The sequence below is a fragment of the Gopherus evgoodei genome, chromosome 5 (assembly GCF_007399415.2).
Source record: "Gopherus evgoodei ecotype Sinaloan lineage chromosome 5, rGopEvg1_v1.p, whole genome shotgun sequence".
NCBI lineage: Eukaryota > Metazoa > Chordata > Testudines > Testudinidae > Gopherus > Gopherus evgoodei.
In genome coordinates this window covers 14,340,818-14,362,623 of record NC_044326.1, presented here as the reverse complement: position 1 = coordinate 14,362,623, position 21,806 = coordinate 14,340,818, and the positions used below count along the sequence as shown (strand labels likewise).

Sequence of the window (21,806 nt, the reverse complement as noted above, 5' to 3'; positions counted from 1 at the left end):
GACACCCTGTGAGTTACATAAGTATTACCACTAGAGCTGACTTACACTTCCCCCTCCCCTTAGAAAAATTCATTTTTCACACCCCAAAACTATTTCTTGAATTTGGGACTATTTCAAAATGTTTTGTTTCGACTTTTCAATGCAAAACAGTATTTCCATTTCAAATTTAGCCAATTAAAAAAAAAAAGGTGACCACCACCCCAAATGACTGAAGTTAAACAAAAATTTGAACACCCCTTCCACCCCTCATTTGGAGTCAACCACGCACATTATGGTCAACCTGAAACAAAATAAAAAACAAAATTGTTTCAGTCAATTAGAAACAAAAAAGTTTTCAGGTTCTGCAATTTGACCAAAAAATTTTATCCAGTTTGAATCAAACCCCAAACCAAAAAAATCCATAATTCACTCAGCTCTAACACTATCCTTATTACACAGATGGAGAGACTAAGGGCTTGTCTATACTGGCACTTTACAGCACTGCAACTTTCTCGCTCAAGGCTGTGAAAAAACACCCCCCTGAGTGCTACAAGTTTCAGCGCTGTAAAGTACCAATGTAGACTATTCCCCTTGTGGAGCTGGGCGTTTTTGGTTTTTTTTTATAGCTCAGATCCTATAGCCCTGTCCATTGCCTGTTGAAATAAACTAATAGCACCTGAGACTCATGATCTTAGTCCACTAGACCAGGTTGCCTCTCTACATACAAGGCCACAGCATCCTTAAACCATTAACTCCTGCTGCCTGTATCAATTTATCTGTCATCACAATAGCTAGGTCGGAATATGGCTCCAGTGTTTTTTAGTAAGTGCAGTAAACATCTATTTTCCTAGTAATGTCAAGCTGTGTTGAAAAATGTTAAAACAGAGAGGCCAGGGACAATGCTGATTTCAGATTTTACAGATGATTACAGTTCTAAAAAAAAAAAAAAAAAAAAAAAAAAAAAAAAAAAAAGTGTGGGAAAATCTTAAGTAGATCACACTATAAATAAGTCTGGGTACATTTCATTTTCATTGCACAGCATTTTTTTCTGACACTTGGAAAATATTTTCAGGAAGAGCTCAATTTTACTTCATTTTGTTAATAGAGCATGCAAGATGCCACACTGGTATTAATCACTTAGCCACCATAATTACTCAAAAACACAATTTATAGGCAGGCTCTGTTTACAGCTGTGTTTTAAGTTTGCTCTACAGCCATACGACTTTTAGTTCACGCAGCAGAGGCTCATGCATTTAGCTCCAGAGGTCCCAGGTTTGATCCCGATGATCGGGGTCTGTTGGTGTTACACAAACATTAATAAAGCTTCTCAGAGGGGGATATTCTCACTTTATAGCTGGGGAAGCTAAAGCATAGGGAGGGGAAGGGACAGACTTGCCCCACATCACATAGTGAATCTGTGATAGCACTAGGGATAGAATCCATGTCTCCTGTCACCCCATTGTCTGTTTGAGCCATAAGACCATCCTTCCTCCTACACTGCTTGGGAAACCAACGTTGCATTAGGAGGAACCCACATTTTACTGAACTTGTTTGTAGCCTTGCCATTGGGAAGCCTCTGAAAATAGGCAACTCCTGTAGCTGTGGGGTCATCACAGAAGGTTGGCTATGCTTTGGGAAACTAATGTTCAGTTTTTATTATATAACATCCTAGCACATAAGGACAATATCCTGCAGGCCTTACTTGAGCAAAATTCCCACTAGCTTCAAAGAAATGATAAGATTTGGTCCTTGGGCCCTATCTATACTGAAGAAACATTCTAACTGGTTTTAAAACTGATCTAAGAACCATAGCACACAGCTAGTATGAGGCAGTTTAAAGCAGTCTGATTGTTTCCTGTTTAGTAAAAATGGGTCAGGCTGCCTTAAACCACCTATAACCAAGTCTATACTATGGCGCTAATCATTTTTAGAATCAGTTTAACTAAACCAGTTAAAATATTTCCCCCTTTGTAAGCAAGCCCAGTTTCTACCCACTCCCAAAGAAATTATAATCTTTTGTCCTGTAGCACAGCTGCATTATTCTTAGAGAAATGCAACAATGGTTAAACAAGTAAAATAATGCAACTCAAGCCGTGTGCTGCCAAACATGGACAATGATATTCCCTTGGCCAGGGAATGTGTTTTAAAGGAAGTGGTGTGTTGCTGAGGAATTCGCTAGACTATCCAGCAGAATCAGCAAACAGGCTACAGAGCCACATGCAGCTAATACCAAAAATGCACAGAAACATCTTGGGTGGCACGTAATGGAGGCTGAGGGAAGCTAAGGCTCCCCAAACCTCACACTAAGGGAGGCAGTGGCAGATTTGAGGCCCATAGGAAAATCTCCCCTTGCCACGCCCCCCCAGGGCTGGAGGAGCTCTTGCTCCCCGCCACAGCCAGTCTCGGGGCCTCAGTGGGTGGAGGGGGGCACAAACAAGTGGGGGACGGGGGAAAGAGGTGGAGTGGGGGTGGAATGGGGACAGGACCGCTGGGGAAGGGGAGGAATGGGGTGGGGTCGCAGGTGGAAGGGGCCAAACAGGGGAGGAGTTGTGGTGGGAGGCCAGCAGGGGAGGTCTCTGGGAGGGCTAGGGGTTGGACAGAGATCTGTGGTGGAGGTCTCTGGGTGAGGGGGCGCTGGGCATAAAGGTGGGTTACTGGGCATGGTGGTGCGGGCCAGCCCTCAGAGGGAAGGGACATGCTGGCAGCAAAGGGCTGGGCCATCCAGTGTGCGTCTGGCAGCTGCAGGTTTGTAAACTGTGCCCTCCTGCTAGGCTGCGTGGAGTGGGGCTGCTCCCGCTGCGCTGTGCCTCATTGCCCCCAGCATGCCCTTCACTCTGGAGACTGATCATCCCGCCCCGCTGTACCTTGCCCTCGGGAACCCACAAATATGTTTGGCGCCGGGTCCACAAAAAGTTAATCTGGCCCTGGTCTAACCTCCTACTCTGTGGGTTTTGGACCCAGGAAGTACCTTCCATGGAATCCGGAGTGGAGGGATAAGAGGTGCCCTGGAGGTTACTGATCCCACACCCTCTGCAATGCAGCAGGGAGGAGATCTGTGTGCAGGGGGTCCCCTCTAAACACACATGAGGAGAGCAGTATTCTACAGTTGTGCTCCAACACAGCACAGCCTACACTAGTGCCGCAGAAGGACTGTTACTGAAGAAGGGCTGCCAACAAAAAAGTGTCAGTTAGTGTCAGTTGGGGGGGTGGTTTCTGTGGCCATGACAGAGAAAGAGAAGAGAAATGGATAACGGTGACGGAGGTAAATTCTCTAAACCAACTTCTATTGTAGAAGAAATTAAGAATAAGACAGTAATAGTGATGTTGAAATGCTAAGGGAAATTAGAGAGGATATCAAAATTAAGAACCCAGTAATAGTGGGGGAGTTCAATTATCCCCATATTGACTGGGAACATTTCACTTCAGGACAAAATGCAGAGATAAAATTTCTCAATACTTTAAATGACTGCTTCATGGAGCAGCTGGTACGGGAACCCACAAGGGGAGAGGTAACTCTAGATTTAATCCTGAGTGGAGCACAGGAGCTGGTCCAAGAGGTAACTATAGCAGGACCGCTTGGAAATAGTGACCATAATACAACAACATTCAACATCCCTGTGGTGGGAAGAACACCGCAACAGCCCAACACTGTGGCATTTAATTTCAAAAGGGGGGGGAACTATACAAAAATGAGGGGGTTAGTTAAACAAAAGTTAAAAGGTACAGTGACTAAAGTGAAATCCCTGCAAGTTGCATGGGCCCTTTTTAAAGGCACCATAATAGAGGCCCAACTTCAATGTATACCCCAAATTAAGAAACACAGTAAAAGAACTAAAAAAAGAGCCACCGTGGCTTAACAACCATGTAAAAGAAGCAGCGAGAGATAAAGAGATTTCCTTTAAAAAGTGGAAGTCAAATCCTAGTGAGGCAAATAGAAAGGAGCACAAACACTGCCAGCTTAAGTGCAAGAGTGTAATGAGAAAAGTCAAAGAGGAGTTTGAAGAACAGCTAGCCAAAAACTCCAAAGGTAATAACAAAATGTTTTTAAAATACATCAGAAGCAGGAAGCCTGCTAAACAACCAATGGGGCCTCTTGATGATAAAAATACAAAAGATGCGCTTAAAGACGATAAAGTCATTGCGGAGACACTAAATGGATTCTTTGCTTCAGTCTTCACGGCTGAGGATGTTAGGGAGATTTCCAAACCTGAGCCGGCTTTTGTAGGTGACAAATCTGAGGAACTGTCACAGACTGAAGTGTCACTAGAGGTGGTTTTGGAATTAATTGATAAATTCAACATTAACAAGTCACCGGGACCAGATGGCATTGACCCAAGAGTTCTGAAAGAACTCAAATGTGAAGTTGCAGAACTATTAACTAAGGTTTGTAACCTGTCCTTTAAATCGGCTTTGGTACCCAATGATTGGAAATTAGCTAATGTAATGCCAATATTTAAAAAGGGCTCTAGAGGTGATCCCAGCAATTACAGACTGGTAAGTCTAACATCGGTACCGGGCAAATTAGTCGAAACAATAGTTAAGAATAAAATTGTCAGACATATAGAAAAACAAACTGTTGAGCAATAGTAAACATGGTTTCTGTAAAGGGAAATCGTATCTTACTAATCTATTAGAGTTCTTTGAAGGGGTCAACATACATAAGGACAAGGGGGATCCAGTGGACATAGTGTACTTGGATTTCCAGAAAGCCTTTGACAAGGTCCCTCACGTAAATTAAGCTGTCATGGGATAAAAGAGAAGGTCCTTTCATGGATTGAGAACTGGCTAAAAGACAGGGAACAAAGGGTAGGAATTAATGGTAAATTCTCAGAATGGAGAGGGGTAACTAGTGGTGTTCCCGAAGGGTCAGTCCTCGGACCAATCCTATTCAATTTATTCATAAATGATCTGGAGAAAGGGGTAAACAGTGGAGGTGGCAAAGTTTGCAGATGATACTAAACTACTCAAGATAGTTAAGACCAAAGCAGATTGTGAAGAACTTCAAAAAGATCTCACAAAACTAAGTGATTGGGCAACAAAATGGCAAATGAAATTTAATGTGGATAAATGTAAAGTGATGCACATCGGAAAAAATAACCCCAACTATACATACAATATGATGGGGGCTAATTTAGCTACAACGAGTTAGGAAAAAGATCTTGGAGTCATCGTGGATAGTTCTCTGAAGATGTCCACACAGTGTGCAGAGGTGGTCAAAAAAGCAAACAAGATGTTAGGAATCATTAAAAAGGGGATAGAGAATAAGACTGAAAATATATTATTGCCCTTATATAAATCCATGGTACGCCCACATCTCAAATACTGTGTACAGATGTGGTCTCCTCACCTCAAAAAAGATATTCTAGCACTAGAAAAGGTTCAGAAGAGGGCAACTAAAATGATTAGGGGTTCGGAGAGGGTCCCATATGAGGAAAGATTAAAGAGGCTAGGCCTCTTTAGCTTGGAAAAGACTAAGGGGGGATATGATAGAGGTATATAAAATCATGAGTGATGTAGAGAAAGTGGACAAGGAAAAGTTATTTACTTATTCCCATAATACAAGAACTAGGGGTCACCAAATGAAATTAATAGGTAGCAGATTTAAAACAAATATAAGGAAGTTCTTCTTCACACAGCGCACAGTCAACTTGTGGAACTCCTTACCTGAGGAGGTTGTGAAGGCTGGGACTATAACAATGTTTAAAAGGGAACTGGATAAATTCATGGTGGCCAAGTCCATAAATGGCTATTAGCCAGGAAGGGTAAAGAATGGCGTCCCTAGCCTCTGTTCATCAGAGGATGGAGATGGATGGCGGGAGAGAGATCTCTTGATCATTGCCTGTTAGCTTCACTCCCTCTGGGGCATCTGGCATTGGCCACTGTTGGCAGACAGATACTGGGCTAGATGGACCTTTGGTCTGACCCAGTACGGCCGTTCTTATGTTCTTAAGAAGAAGCAGGGAACTTGGTACTTCATGCAAAAGACACTAGCTTGAATAATAATTGCTGTGCAGTAAGCAATTGGGAAAAAGATACTGAGGCAAAGAACATATTGATGAGTGCAAGAGAGCTTGATTTGTTTCTGGAGGAGGAGTGGATTGAGGGGTATAGAAATACATCGAGACCGACATGCTCTTTGAAAGGGAGGGCATGTGGGGCTGGGTGACCTTTTTGTGCTTCCTAAAATGTTTTATTATGATCAGCAGCTTCGGTGCAGGATTTTAGGTCATCACCACCCATTCCCCTACCAGCTGCTCTAGCACAGATCATTTTTGTAGACACTGGAGGAACAGCCTCTAGTCTCCTTCAGTGTGGCCACTATAAGTGTTTCACAGACCGGTCAGTAGGTGGCTGCATTTGAGCAACAGTGGCCAGTCAAATCCCTCCCCCTCCCTCACCAATTCCAGCACATCTGCTCTGAGACATGCTTAGGACCATACCTTAGCCTGAACAACATGTGTGTGGATGGGGTCTTGGCCTGTCACATTTACTCCTGTGCATCTCCAAGCAGACGTGCATGCATTGCTTTAGGACGCAGCATCGCATGGCACTCGAGAAAGACTAGAGCATCCCATCTGCACCAGGTGAATTCTATGGCTCAGCTCCCAGAGCTGAAGCTGCTGCCATGATTACAATAACTATAAGCCCGTCATATACAGGGGTGTCTTCCCTCAGGCTGCGATGATCATCAGGCCAGGGCAAGTCTGTATCTGGCTGCTTTTGCAGGTGAGAGCTTTAACTCGCTCAGAGGGAAACAACATTCAGCAGCACGCTGAGGCTTGATGCTTCAGACATTTAAAATTAGACCAGGCAAAGCACTAAGACCTGGGTCCTCAAAAATATTAAGGCACCTAACTCCTACTGAAATCAGTGGGAACTAGGCAGCTAAATATCTTGAGGATTTGGGCCTAAAACCCCGATTGTAAAAAGCACTTATGTACGTGCTTAAGTATTTTGCTGAGTCCGAGCCTAAGCTAGCAGAGAACAATTGTGTACTTACTGACAAGGAGATGGAGAACATGACCTAATAGGTCGTGATCATCTCTAATGTCTATGATTTGATGTAGGCTGGTAAATCCCCTTTGAGAAAGGACTAAACCCATTATGCAGCAGCAAAGGAGCTTTCATAGCAGAGCACTTGCTCAGCGATTGCTTTGTTATGGACAGGACTTTGTTCTCCTCTACGCTTGTGAAAATCCAGAGTAATCTCAATGGATTTACACTGGTATAGCAGAGATCAGAATCTGGTCCCATATGTGATCGGTGGAGCAAAGGACTCATTCTGCCCAATGACATGATCTCCTTACTGATTAAATTCCCATAGGAGAATAGGGTAGTTCAGAGTCACATATTGTATCAGTCACATGTTAGAGATCATATTACTATAATGCAAGACAAGGTCGCACACAAGCAAAATCTCATCTTCTTTACTGTGGGTCACTCATCCTACTTCCATACTGGTTAATGAGTCAGTGAAAGCAGCATAACATACTATGGAGGTCAATCCCTTTATGTGAATTAGATTCAAAAGATATTCATTTCCAGAAGGTAACTGGACAAAATCACGTCTCACAGCAACTGTTTCATTGCCAAACCAAGAAGCCAAGTACAGTCACCCCCACACACTGTACAGCAATCATAAAAACAAAGGGAGGCAGAAAGGTCATCTTTTCAAAACATAAGTCAGGCCCAATATTAATCAGGCAAACAGGTCTAGTCACATCATCAACAGAGTCATCAGTTAATGAAAACACACATCCCACAAATGATTAAAGTGTTAAGTGCAGGGAAGAAGCTAGTCTATTCTAAATAGCTCAGATGAAAAGTCATGCAAATCTGTAACACTTACATCAGAGTCCCACAATAGTCACATAGAGAAAAGAAAAGAAAAGAATAAACTTTTAGGAAAACACATTTGTGGAAAAATGGAACATTGTTTCAGAAATCTTCTTCACAGTGTCTTCATCACTGTTTGTAATACCAGTGGTTAGATTGCAGTTTATTAAACTGAAATGCGTGTTTTAATGCTCTATTGTTAAAATGCTTGGGCAGCAGACATACATGTTGACTTTCTATATACATAAACTCCCGTTCCCTGAATTAAGCAGGGTAAGTATTAAAATATTTTAAAAGCCTAGAGAAACTCATGAGTTGTAATTGCGAGGTAAAGTACTCACGTTTGTGTTCCTATATAGCATCCCTGTCAAATTTAGCCCAGAAGTTAGGTTTTGTAATATGAGGTTTTAAAAACGAAACACACACACACAAAAAAGGGAAAAAAACCCAACCCTGAAACCAGGAGAAATTTTCTGTGGTTTTAAATTCCACTGGAAATAGTTTCTGAAGCCAAATCAATATTGCCCTGCATTCTGCAGGTGCCAGAGAATCTATAAGTGAAACTGACTAGGAACAAAAGTAAAACTGACAAAGCGATTTAATTGTCCTCATTCAAAAATGCAAACAAACAGCATACATGTGAAAAGTCAATTGGATTTTTAAAATTCTTTCCATTTCAGTAGTCTCAGGGGTAATTTGTAACATGCCAAAAATAAGGATTTGGGCATATATGTAACATACCAGCACAGGATTGGTTAAAAATGCACAATTTGGTGAATGTGCCTTTAAGATCATGATCACTTGTATTCTGACAACCCTGCCACTGGTTGTACATGGCATGTCTCCCTGCCTTGTGGGGACTACATTCAGCCACACACAGGAAAACATCCAACATTATTTTACTGAGAGAGTGCCAGGAGCTGGCTTTACACTGCAGCATGTTGTGCATGACTAACTGAGTCTGCCAACCAAAGCTGGGATCCCGTGTTACAATTGCGCTGCAGCTTTAAAGAAACACGTTCTTGTATTGGTCATCCATTGGGAGCACAACCCTCCAGCCCTGGCTCAGGCAAATAGTCTCATTGGTCACTAACATCTTTAAACATTTTATGCTGTTCCCAGTTCTGGATCAGTATTTTATGGATAAGGGTCTGTAGCAGGGTGGACCCCTGCTCCTGCCCTGAAGGGGTTAAAAACAGCCCTGGGAAGGGGCTGTGGCTGGAGAAAGCAGCCTTTAGGCTGGGCTGTTTGGGGAAGTGGCTGCAGCTGGGGCCATGCCCCAAACTGAGCAAGGGGTCCTCATAAGAAGGCCAGGGGAGCTAGAAGCAGATAGTCTCTGTCTAGACATAGAGGGAGATGGGTCTGGCTGCTGGGGGCTAGAGGCAAAGTACCTGAGGGGAGCAGGGCTGGGGAAAGGCAGAGGAGCTGGGGAGCTCCTGCCTGGAAAGCCCCAGGCTGTGGCCTAGCATTAGGCCAAGAGGTACTGGGGGTTGCAGGGAGCAACCGAGGGGTAGGCAAAGGCAGCAGGTCCAAACCCCTTTGCCTATGATGAGTGGCTGATACTGCAGCCTGCCCCAGTGAACAGGGGTTAGATGGAGACTGGGCAGTAGCCTATACTGAGGCAAAGCGGGGATAGAGGGTGGGGGTCCCCCAGGAAGGGGAAACCCTCAGAGAAAGGGGTGACTGCTTGGGGGCAGCACTCCATGTAAAAGGGCACTGGGTCCAGGGAGGGACACAGGGCCAGAGGACAGGTGGATCGCCAGCCTACAGAGGGCGCTCCGGAGCTGGAACCGAGCTAATTCCCAGAAGTAACCAGCAGGAGGTACTGGGGGTGCGGGGGCGGCCATCTACAGGGTCCCTCAACAAAAGCACAACATTTGCTATCATCACAGCACTCCTCACAGTTCTGCTTATTAAATCTCTTTCCAATGTAGTTATTGGCTACCAGAATTGAAATTGCTCTTCTTTCATCAGATACTTTTGCACTGATAAGATTGGCTGAGCTGAGCATATTCAATTTAAAAAACAAAAAAAACGCTTTTAGTTTTAAAAGTGAAAATTCCAAGAAAACTTGTTTAATATCCCATCAGGTTTGTGCATTTCCCAGACACAGCCAGCATCCTACAAACAAGTATGCATCACTGGGGATATTAATTTAACCCTTTCTGAAGATCCCAGGATGGAACCAAGTTATGATTTCATGGTATCAATGTTCCCTGATGTTATAGCCTGATCTTTCAACAGGGCCTTAATATAGTAGAAGTAAATCAAAGACTTGTTTAAAAGCCGCTGGTGGGAACTTTGCCAGAAAAGGCAGACCACTAAGTCAGGAACAAAGGCTGACACAGGAACTGTCAAGAAGACACATTTTCATATCTATTGTGGAACCGATTTACAGTGGGCTTGGAGTTAGTGAAACTGTTCATAGAAAAGGAGGATGAACATCCTGAATTATATCAGTATCCTGCAATGTGCAGATTGTGAGGCCAGTTAGAGTGAACAAATGCATAATTAAGCTGTTCTGTGAAACAAACAGCTTCAATATACGATGGTTCCACTGTGGTCTGATACTGACAGATCTACCTGCTATCTGGAGTGATTCCAGTGCGTGCTTAGCCCGCCCTTTATTCTCTCTCTCTGAGGGAATCAAGGGGTTGCAGATGAATAAAAAATGGTAAAATACATTCCATGACACTTGTAACCAATTGCATGCCAACTTCTATTCCACTGAAGCCAATGGCAAAAATCTCATCTGCAGCAAAGGAAACAGGACTTTGTCATAAATGTTCTGGCTTATGATATTTTTTCCTGTTTTTTTTAATTATAATATCTGTTTCCTGAGTAATGTTGTGTGATGCGAATGACACTCATGGAGCATTGCGCATGGAGCAAGAGCAGCAGATTGTTCCTGCAATGCTGTTTTCCAATAAAAATAATGGTTTTACATTTGGGGCAGGGGCTGTTTTTGTTCTGTGTTTCTGCAGCGCCTAGCACAATGAAGTCCTGGTCCATGCCTCGGCCCCTGAGATACTACATTTATATGACTAAATGAATGATACAGGAGCAGGTTTCCATGAGAAAAATAATGGAGTCTTACATGCAAATGCACTGATGCTATTGCTCTCATGGCTACAGCTGCATGATGGGTACAAATATCAGGGGGTAGCCATGTTACTCTGTATCCACAAAAACAAGGAGTATGGTGGCACCTTAAAGACTAACAGATTTGTTTGGGCATAAGCTTTCATGGATAAAAACCCACTTCTTCAGATGCATGGAGTGAAAGTTACAGATGCAGGCATTATATAATTATTATTATATAATGGCTACAAAGTGGCTTCTAATTTTTCTAGTGTAGACAAGCCTATAAACTCTTTGGGGTTGAGACTATATTTATTCTTGCATCTTGTACAGCATTGAACACAATGTGTGTGCTAAATGAGGATAAATAATTTCCATTGTTGTACGCAGTGTTATCATAGCCCTGCCGGTCCAAGGACATTAGAGAGACAAGGTGGGTGAGCTAATATCTTCCATTGGACCAACTTCCGTCAGTGAGAGAGACATGCTTTTGAGCTTACACAGAGCTCTTCAGGTCTGGAACAGGTACTCAGAGTGTCACAGATACATCCACCAGCACTTGCATAACCACCAAGAAGTAGCCATTTCTATTGATGTACTCTGTGGCAAGGTGGTCTGGTGCCAAATAAGGATATGCATGCTGTCTATTGCTCCACTTCAGTTCGGGAACCCCACTGCTGCAAATCCATTCATTATACCCTGCACATTGCCTAGAGTCACAGTCCTGCATAGCAGGAGATGGTTAATGGCCCTGCACATTTGAATGACAACAGCCCCACAGTGCATTTTCCAACCCCCAAATGATTTCCCACTGGTAGCAATCCAGTATTGCAAGTTGCCACAGTGCAATCGCCACTCGCTTCTCCACTGTCAGAGCAGCTCTCATTCTGGTGTCCCTGGGTTGGAGATGCAGGAATGTGGCCTTGCGCATCTGTAAGTTCTGCAGCCACTGCTTGTCATCCCAAGCCTGCATTCCAATGTGAACCCAACAGTCAGTGCTCATTTCTCAGGCCCAGAAGTGGCGCACTGCCATTTCCAGCTGCTCTGCTACTACCACCACCAACCTTGAATTGGTTCTTGTCACATCCTACAGCAATCTGACCTCTAGGAAATCATCATGTTCCCCACGGTGCTTCTTGTGGTTCTGCAAATACTGGTGGATCGTGCATCCTGTGCTTGCAATGTTCATGATCACTGTGCAAAGCTGTGCAGACTCCATGCTTCTGTCGGAGATGGCAGACAGTGACAGGTCCCACGCAGGTTCATGGTATTTTCAAAATAGGTGCAAAAATTATGGGATAAAGATGGCACTACAGGATAGGAGCTTGACCCTGCAGTTCCACTTAACCCTGTGCAACTCATTTCTGCCCCACCCTTTGCCAAAACTTCGCAAAGAGTCAGGGAGCTGAATGGCGGCAAGTTGCACTCTGGGATACCTAACACAGTGAACCACATTGTGCATTGACAAAAACACCCCTACTAAGTACACGCAGCACTGATGCAAGAAGCAAAGTTTGCATGCACACAAGGATTAAAGTAACTGCCAACGTTACTTGTGTCGGCAAAAGTTTGTAGTGTAGACATGCCCTGAAAAGTGGTAGCTAGGTTGGCATTCTTCCACTGACCTACCAGTGTCTAAACCAGAAGTTAGGTCAGCTTAACAATGTCACACAGGTGTGACTTTTTCATAGCCCTGAGCCATGTAGCAAGGTCAACCCCAGTTTTAGGTATAGACCAGGCCTACTTTAGAGAAATCTGTACTGGTGTAAATGCATCTATGTAGTGACATCTGTGCAAACCCCTAGCACCAGTGCAGCATTAGGCTGGGACTGGTATGATATACCCTGGTAATTTACTCTCGCTTAGTTACAGCGGAGTGATCCCTATCTTACATCAGCACAATGTATCTATGCTGGGGATCTGCACTAGTGTAGCAACAGTGGCACAAAACACCCCAATATCCACAGGGCTGAAGTCAAAGCACTCCACGGCCTCTGTAATGCGGGTCAGTAAGTTGAAGGGAAGAGTTCATTGCAACGCATGGTTAGCAAGGAAACACATAGTGCAGCCCCGAGTCTCATTTTTCACAGTTACAAACTCATTCATTGTTGCCCCAGCCTTATTCATTTGTCCTCTTTGTTAGGAAGCCCAGGGAGCAAGAATAAGAATCACAAGACGTCGCAGGCGAACGCAGCCGTGCTCACAAGGGATGCGTAGAATCCAGCACTCACCTCTGAGGATTCGGCACACCGAACAACATGAGCAAACTGAAAGAGGAGCTGAGCGTTAAGACTCAACCGTGCTGCATCAACAACAATACTTACAAAGCGCTTGTATATACGCAACTTCAGCTACAAGAATAGCGTAGCTGAAGTCAATGTATCTTAGGTCGACTTACTTCATGTCCTCACGTTGCGGGGTCAATTGCCGCCACTCCCCTGTCAACTCCGCTTCCACCTCTCAGCACGGTGGAGTACAGGAGTCGATGGCAGAGCGATCGAGGATTGATTTATCGTGTCTACACTAGATGCGATAAATTGATTCCCAGTAGATCAATCACTACCCGCCGATCCGGGTCTTGTGAGGTAGACAAGTGTTACCATCTCCATTTACCAATGCGGGGACAAAGAGATGTTAAATGCTCTACTGAAGGCCACAGCAGGTAGGGAGTGGTAGAGCGGAAGTTATGTACAGAAGTTCCGGGCTCCCAGCCCTGTGCTCAGACCACTAGACAACACTGCCCTCTGACAAGCCTTTAACAGTCTCTGTAAGACTGAATAAGCCACGCTCCACATAGCATGTGGAGGTTATATGAGAATAACCGCACAGTTCCATAATATAGGGTTTGCATCCTTACAGATCTACTTAATTCAATAGATTTACAGAGGAGTTATGTTGGCAGCATTAGTTTAGTCGTTCACCCAGCTTCTGAGCATTACATCAGAACGGTCATTACTATCACTGCAAATCAGACATGGACAGAGTGTCTAAATCTCTATCTCAGAAGGACACAACAGGCTGTACTTCAGTGGTGTTACACTTGGGATGAAGATGGTCCAGGGAGTTTTATAGAATCCTTCAGTCCCAAGGCTCTGGTAACTCAAAAGTTGTGAGCTTCACCTGCAGGCAAATGGCACCTGTCTTTTAAAACTTCTGAGAAATTGCTCCCAGTCTGGTCCTTACAAAATATGCCCTCAACTGATCCCTATACATGGAGAAGATACACATTGGCACTACAAGGAAATGGCTTTGGGAAAGCAAGGTTTGATCCATTGAGCCATCTGATCACTGAGGGCCCGATTCTTGTTTCGGACCAGCACAAATCAGGAGTCACTCCACTCAAGTCAATGTCAGTGTAAAACCAGTGTAAAAGAGAGGTGCCAGAGACTCCATGAAGTCTGCTAGGGACTTGCTATTGATTTTACACAGAAGGCAGTCAGGTACTACGGTGAAGGGGGGCAGGATGAAACTATGGGATACATAGATTAGATCAGAACCAAGCCCTAAACTCAGTTCCTAAGGCTCTGCTTAACCTCACCATGCTGCTGCCTAAAAAACAAATAGCAGGAAGAGTGAAGAACAGCAGTTCTTATCTCACTTACAAATAATCTTTTCAAGGGGGTTTATTTTCCCAATATGTATCTTAGTTCATGTAACAGACATATTTCCCCCAACCCCCACCCCATCATAGGTTCACTCCCAGAGTCGTTGTGGTTAGTAGATGCACCGAAGTTTAGGAACACTCAAATGACTAATTTGTCATGCACCTAGAGAGTCTGTTCTGCAAATCCTTAGTTTGAGAAGTTACAAGAAAACCCCAATCTGGCCACTTTGCAGAGCACTGGTGGCCTCAGGGAGTCAGCTGCATCTTCCCAGTTCAGGGCTACCTGGCGCCAGCACAAAGTTAGAACAGAAAGAATCCTGCTCTAACATACATTGCTGGTGCTAGGTCTCTTCTGCCAAAGAATGCAAGAAGTATGGGTAATAAGCAGGAAGAACTGGAAGTGCTAATAAATAAATACAACTATGACATTATTTGCATTACTGAAACTTGGTGGGATAATATACACGACTGGAATGTTGGTGTGGATGGGTATAGTTTGCTCAGGAAGGATAGACAGGGGAAAAAGGGAGGAGGTGTTGCCTTATATATTAAAAATGTACACACTTGGACTGAGGTGGAGATGGACATAGGAGACGGAAGGGTGGAGAGTCTCTGGGTTAGGCTAAAAGGGGTAAAAAACACAGGTGATGTCGTGCTGGGGGTCTACTACAGGCCATCTAATCAGGTGGAAGAGGTGGATGAGGCTTTTTTCAAACAACTAACAAAATCATCCAAAGCCCAAGATTTGGTGGTGATGGGGGACTTCAACTATCCAGATATATGTTGGGAAAATAACACCGCGGGGCACAGACTATCCAATAAGTTCCTGGACTGCATTGCAGACAACTTTTTATTTCAGAAAGTTGAAAAAGCTACTGGGGGGGAAGCTGTTCTAGACTTGATTTTAACAAACAGGGAGGAACTTGTTGAGAATTTGAAAGTAGAAGGAAGCTTGGGTGAAGTGATCATGAAATCATAGAATTTGCAATTCTAAGGAAGGGTAGAAGGGAGTACAGCAGAATAGAGACAATGGATTTCAGGAAGGCGGATTTTGGTAAGCTCAGAGAGCTGATAGGTAAGGTCCCATGGGAATTAAGACTGAGGGGAAAAACAACTGAGGAAAGTTGGCAGTTTTTCCAAAGGGACACTATTAAGGGCCCAAAAGCAAGTTATTCCACTGTGTAGGAAAGATAGAAAATGTGGCAAAAGACCACCTTGGCTTACCCTTGAGATCTTGCGTGACCTACAAAATAAAAAGGCGTCATAAAAAATGGAAACTAGGTCAGATCACGAAGGATGAATATAGGCAAACAACACAGGAATGCAGAGGCAAGATTAGAAAAGCAAAGGCACAAAATGAACTCAAACTAGCTATGGGAATAAAGGGAAACAAGAAGACTTTTTATCAATACATTAGAAACAAGAGGAAGACCAAGGACAGGATAGGCCCACTGCTCAATGAGGAGGGGGAAACAGTAACGGGAGACTTGGAAATGGCAGAGATGCTTAATGACTTCTTTGTTTCAGTCTTCACTGAGAAGTCTGAAGGAATGTCTAGTATAGTGAATGCTTACGGGAAGAGGGTAGGTTTAGAAGATAAAATAAAAAAAGAGCAAGTAAAAAATCACTTAGAAAAGTTAGATGCCTGCAAGTCACCAGGGCCTGATGAAATGCATCCTAGAATACTCAAGGAGTTAATAGAGGAGGTATCTGAGCCTCTAGCTATTATCTTTGGGAAATCATGGGAGACGGGGGAGATTCCAGAAGACTGGAAGGGGGCAAATATAGTGCCCATCTATAAAAAGGGAAATAAAAACAACCCAGGAAACTACAGACCAGTTAGTTTAACTTCTGTGCCAGGGAAGATAATGGAGCAGGTAATCAAAGAAATCATCTGCAAACACTTGGAAGGTGGTAAGGTGACAGGGAATAGCCAGCATGGATTTGTAAAGAACAAATCGTGTCAAACTAATCTGATAGCGTTCTTTGATAGGATAACGAGCCTTGTGGATAAGGGAGAAGCGGTGGATGTGATATACCTAGACTTTAGTAAGGCATTTGATACCGTCTCGCATGATATTCTTATAGATAAACTAGGAAAGTACAATTTAGATGGGGCTACTATAAGGTGGGTGCATAACTGGCTGGATAACCGTACTCAGAGAGTAGTTGTTAATGGCTCCCAATCCTGCTGGAAAGGTATAACAAGTGGGGTTCCGCAGGGGTCTGTTTTGGGACCGGTTCTGTTCAATATCTTCATCAACGATTTAGATGTTGGCATAGAAAGTACGCTTATTAAGTTTGCGAATGATACCAAACTGGGAGGGATTGCAACTGCTTTGGAGGACAGGGTCAAAATTCAAAATGATCTGGACAAATTGGAGAAATGGTCTGAGGTAAACAGGATGAAGTTCAATAAAGATAAATGCCAAGTGCTCCACCTAGGAAGGAACAATCAGTTTCACACATACAGAATGGGAAGAGACTGTCTAGGAAGGAGTATGGCAGAAAGAGATCTAGGGGTCATAGTAGACCATAAGCTTAATATGAGTCAACAGTGTGATACCATTGCAAAAAAAGCAAACATGATTCTGGGATGCATTAACAGGTGTGTTGTAAACAAGACACGAGAAGTCATTCTTCCGCTTTACTCTGCGCTGGTTAGGCCTCCACTGGAGTATTGTGTCCAGTTCTGGGCACCGCATTTCAAGAAAGATGTGGAGAAATTGGAGAGGGTCCAGAGAAGAGCAACAAGAATGATTAAAGGTCTTGAGAACATGACCTATGAAGGAAGGCTGAAGGAATTGGGTTTGTTTAGTTTGGAAAAGAGAAGACCGAGAGGGGACATGATAGCAGTTTTCAGGTATCTAAAAGGGTATCATCAGGAGGAGGGAGAAAACTTGTTCACCTTAGCCTCCAATGATAGAACAAGAAGCAATGGGCTTAAACTGCAGCAAGGGAGATTTAGGTTGGACATTAGGAAAAAGTTCTTAACTGTCAGGGTAGTTAAACACTGGAATAGATTGCCTAGGGAAGTTGTGGAATCTCCATCTCTGGAGATATTTAAGAGTAGGTTAGATAAATGTCTATTAGGGATGGTCTAGACAGTATTTGGTCCTGCCATGAGGGCAGGGGACTGGACTCTATGACCTCTCAAGGTCCCTTCCAGTCCTTGAGTCTATGAGTCTATAAGAGGTCGGGTCATGAGCTCTGCCGTGATCCCAGCCCAACCCCGATGTGCCTCTTTATTGGGGCAAGAGGCAGACAAAGGATACACCCTGGAATAAATGTACTCACATAAGCAGATACATGTCATGACTTCAATGGGCCCTCCACACTGGAACACAGTTACTCCCCAGCCTACGGGCTAGACTGTCACATGACTGTCTGCAGGCAATGTCACATGTAGCTGTGCTGTGCCAGGAAAGCAGATAACGGGCTGTGGCTCTCAACCCCACCACCCATTTTCGTGGAGCAGCTTACATCCCCCTGTGCATCCAGTCACCTACTTTGGCCAACGAGAGGAGAAGGGGGATGGAGTCAGACCTCCTCTCAATCCCCACCCTCCTCCATGGTGGGGACTATCAGGGAAAACACTCCTGCTTGGGTGAATTATCCCTCCCCACAGCCAGTCACCATCAGAGCAGGGCCAACCAGGCAAGCGAGGGAGGCTGTAACCTCCCTTATTGCCCCAAGTGGCTTGGAGAGTCTAGCCCTAAGGCTGTGTCTAAGTGGGTATTCACCCACAAAAGCTCATGCTCCAAAATGTCTGTTAATCTATATGGTGCCACAGGACTCTTTGCTGTCTATACTACAAGTGCTACAATGGCACAGCTGCAGCTACACTGCTACAGGGCTGTAGTTTAGACGCTTACCACAGCAAAGGAAGTGGGGTTTCCATCACTGCAGGAAATTTACCCCATTTAGAGGCAGTAGCAAGATCTAAGGAAGAAATCTTCCATCAGCCTAGTCCTGGAGCTGCCAGCTTCGTGACCGGGGCTCCACTCCTAGCCCTGCACCTGGCTGCCACCGGCCCCACACCTGGGGCTCTGCTCCTGGCCCCACACCCAGGGTCCCAGCTGTAGGACCCACCCCTAGCTGTGGTCCCAGCCTCAGCCCCCTGTGACAAAGTTCCTCCTCTACCTTGGTGGGTCCTGCGCTTATTGGCAGATTTGCTCACCTCACAGATTCACCATGTGGGTCAGGAAACAGCCCAGAGACCTTCCCCACTGGTACAAGCCACAGTCCAGGTCAATTCCTCTTCTGTCTGGTCAGAAGTTGGGAGGTTTGGGGGGGAACCTGGGCCCACTTTCTACTTCGGGTTCCAGCCCAGGGCCCTGTGGACTACAGCTGTCTAGAGTGCCTCCTGGAACAGCTGCACAACAGCTACAACTCCCTGGGCTACTTCCCCATGGCCTCCTCCACACACTTTCTTTATCCTCACCACAAGACCTTCCTCCTGGTGCCTGATAATGCTTGTACTCCTCAGTCCTCCAGCAATATGTCTTCTCACTCTCAGTCCTCACATGCACACCACAGACTGAAGTGAGGTCCTTTTTAAACTCAGATGCTCTGATTATCTAGCCTGTCCTAAATGATTCTAGCAGTTTCTTAATTGGCTCCAGGTGTCTTAATTATCCTGCCAGTCTTAATTGGTTCTAGCAGGTTCCTGATGACTCTATTGCAGCCCCTGCTCTGGTCACTCAGGGAACAGAAAACTACTCATCCAGTGACCAGTATGCTTGCCCTTTACCAGACTCCTGTACCCCACTGGTCTGGGTCTGTCACACCCCTTACCCCTGTCCGCGTCCCCTCTCACCGACAAGCCACAGCCAGTCCTGGCCTGAGCTTTGGGGAGAGGGGGCACGGACCCGGGTCAGAGGGGGTTCAAGGTAAAAATTTTGGGGACCACTGGCTTTCAGCACCCCCACTGTAAAAAGGTTCCAGTGCCACTGGCCCCAAGCAATGCAGATAAGTCAACCTAAGTTTTAGGTGTAGACTAAACCTAAGTGTATGTCTACACTGCAATGTAAGCCCAGGGTTCAAACTCAGGCTCGAGCCAATCTCCCTTCCATCTACACACAAATTGTGCTAACCTGGGGCTCAGATCCAGTCCAGGACCTATAGGGTGGAGGGTCCAAACCTGAATCAAGCTGGGACCCAGGGTTTAAGCCCTATTTTCTTTGCAGTGTAGATGCAGCCTCGCTAGACTCATGCTTTGAGAGTCTGCCAAAAGTATCCCATGGTGCCATGGACCAACTTTCTTTGTCCTCTGGATCGTCAAATTTGATAGATAGTCAAGTTTTCCCACACTGCACCACAAACAAAGGGCTAGAGTGGCCATGTTTTGTGAGGGCACTAGGAAGTCTGGGATATGAGTGGTTGGACTTGAGCTCGCATAACGCATCACAGACACTGGAGCCCCAGGCTTGGACCCAGGTTTCAACAATTCCTAACCTGGGGTTACAAATGAGGTAACAAACCCAGGGTCTGTTAACTTGAATTCTACTAACCCTGGGCTTAGATTGCAGTGTAGACATTCTCCCCTCCCACGGGGTCCCAGAGTACAAGCTCCAGCCCGAGCCCAAATGTCTACATGGCAATTCTACAGCCCATAGCCTGAGCCTGAGTCAGATGACACAGGCCAGCCGTGGGTGTTTGAGTGCAGTCTAGACACACTCTAGGCATCTATGGGATTGGGCCCTCAGTGCCTTAGTGATGCATGGAGCCATTTGTATTACTATTAAACTGCAGAAAATTGTTTAGCAGCCACCTCTTCACTGAAGCAACATAGAGCTGGTTTAAATCAATTGCCTGTTGATCCACGAGTAATGTAGGCAAAAGGCAGATGGTGCCAGGCGGAGGAAACAACGTAAAGGTTTTAGAAAGACTAACCATGATGGGGTGTGTTCCCCACACTTGTAGAAGGGGATAACATAGGCCAGGTGGGCCAATTAACCTCTGAGGCCACACGCTGGGGGATATTTACAGAGCCCTAATTAAGAGAAGCAGAAAGCTCACCTGTGGAGCAACAGGAGGGGTGTCCATAAAACCAGGGAGCTGGTATCAGAAAGTGGGCTCTCTGGGATATGAGAGGGAAAGGAGGTTGAACCAAAAAGGAAGGGTTTGTCTAGCAGAGCTAGGAGAGTGGGGTTTAGCTATGGTAGTGAATATGAGCCTGGGATAGGCAAGGTAAGTAGTGCAGGGGGGGTGGCAGGTTGGTTTGAGGTAGTACAGACCTCAGCTGCAGGAGACAGGGCCCCTGGACTGGAACCCAGTGTAGGGGGTAGGCCTGGGTTTCCCTACCAGACACTGAATGAGGGCAGTGATCTTGAAAACTGTCTGAGACCATTCATCCCAGTCACTGAGGGAATCACTTAGCCAGGGCAGTGGACTTCAGGACTGCCTAGGACCACAGGTGCTGACTTTCAGTTTTTCCTGGCGGTGCTCCACCCCTGCTCTGAGACCCTGCCCCAAGGCCCCACCCTTGCTCTGAATCTTCCTGTCCATCCCCTGAGGCTCTGCTCCTACCCTGACTCTTCCTCTACCCTCCCCAAAGTGTGCCATGCCCTTGCTCTGCCTCTTCTCACACAGGCTCCTCTGCATCCCCCAGTGTCTCCTGCCTGCCACTGAACAGCTGATTGGTGGTGGGCAGGAAGTGCTGGGGAGAGGGTAGAAGCTGATTGATGGGGCCCACTGACCAGCTGATTGTCAGGTAGCTGGTGGGTGCTCACTATTTTTTTCCATGGGTGCTCCAGCCTTGGAGCACCCATGGAGTTGATGCCTATGCCTGGGATCCTGTGGAAGATGTTGTTAGTACCTGGAAAGGGGAGGACTACAGTGACCTGGCCAGAGGGCCAAGCCAGAAGCGCAAACATTTGAGTCCCGAGAGAGAGCAGTGGAGTGCAACTGCAGGAAGGGCTGATGGCCAGGCAGAGCTGGATGCAGCCAGAAGGAGGCGCTACAGTGGTTAGTAGAGCACCCCGCAACACTAACACATGGCTTTCTCAAGAGAGAATTTTCCTCCCACGTGCAAAATAGGAATTTGGATGGGCCATGGACTCTGAGACCTTGTGACAAGATGGAATGTTATTACTAGCAACAGAGAAAGCGGTTCAGGAACAACACACACTCTCCTCCAGAAACTCCCTCCAACAACTGGAACTGATCCCAAAGAGAAACTTCTGGGGGGGAGTTAATTGCATATTTTATTAATTTCAGTCACTGAAGTAAAAAGCACATAAGAACCTAGCTAAGGTATTTACCATAGTATCTGAGCACCTTGCAATCTTTAACATTTAACACC

At 45.3% G+C, this 21,806-nt stretch overlaps 1 protein-coding gene across 4 annotated transcripts in view; it reads right to left on the bottom strand.

Annotated features, from left to right (window-relative positions):
- The window catches only part of REEP1 (receptor accessory protein 1), a 104,457-nt gene that overhangs the window by 11,153 nt on the left and 71,498 nt on the right, over positions 1 to 21,806 (bottom strand). For 2 of the 4 annotated variants that reach the window (XM_030564616.1, XM_030564615.1), the window contains one exon: positions 13,128 to 13,163. The exons of the other annotated variants lie outside the window; for them this stretch is intronic. In XM_030564616.1, the coding sequence (XP_030420476.1) occupies positions 13,128 to 13,163 (36 nt within the window). The remainder of the gene's footprint in view (positions 1 to 13,127; positions 13,164 to 21,806) is intronic. 4 annotated transcript variants of the gene reach the window in all.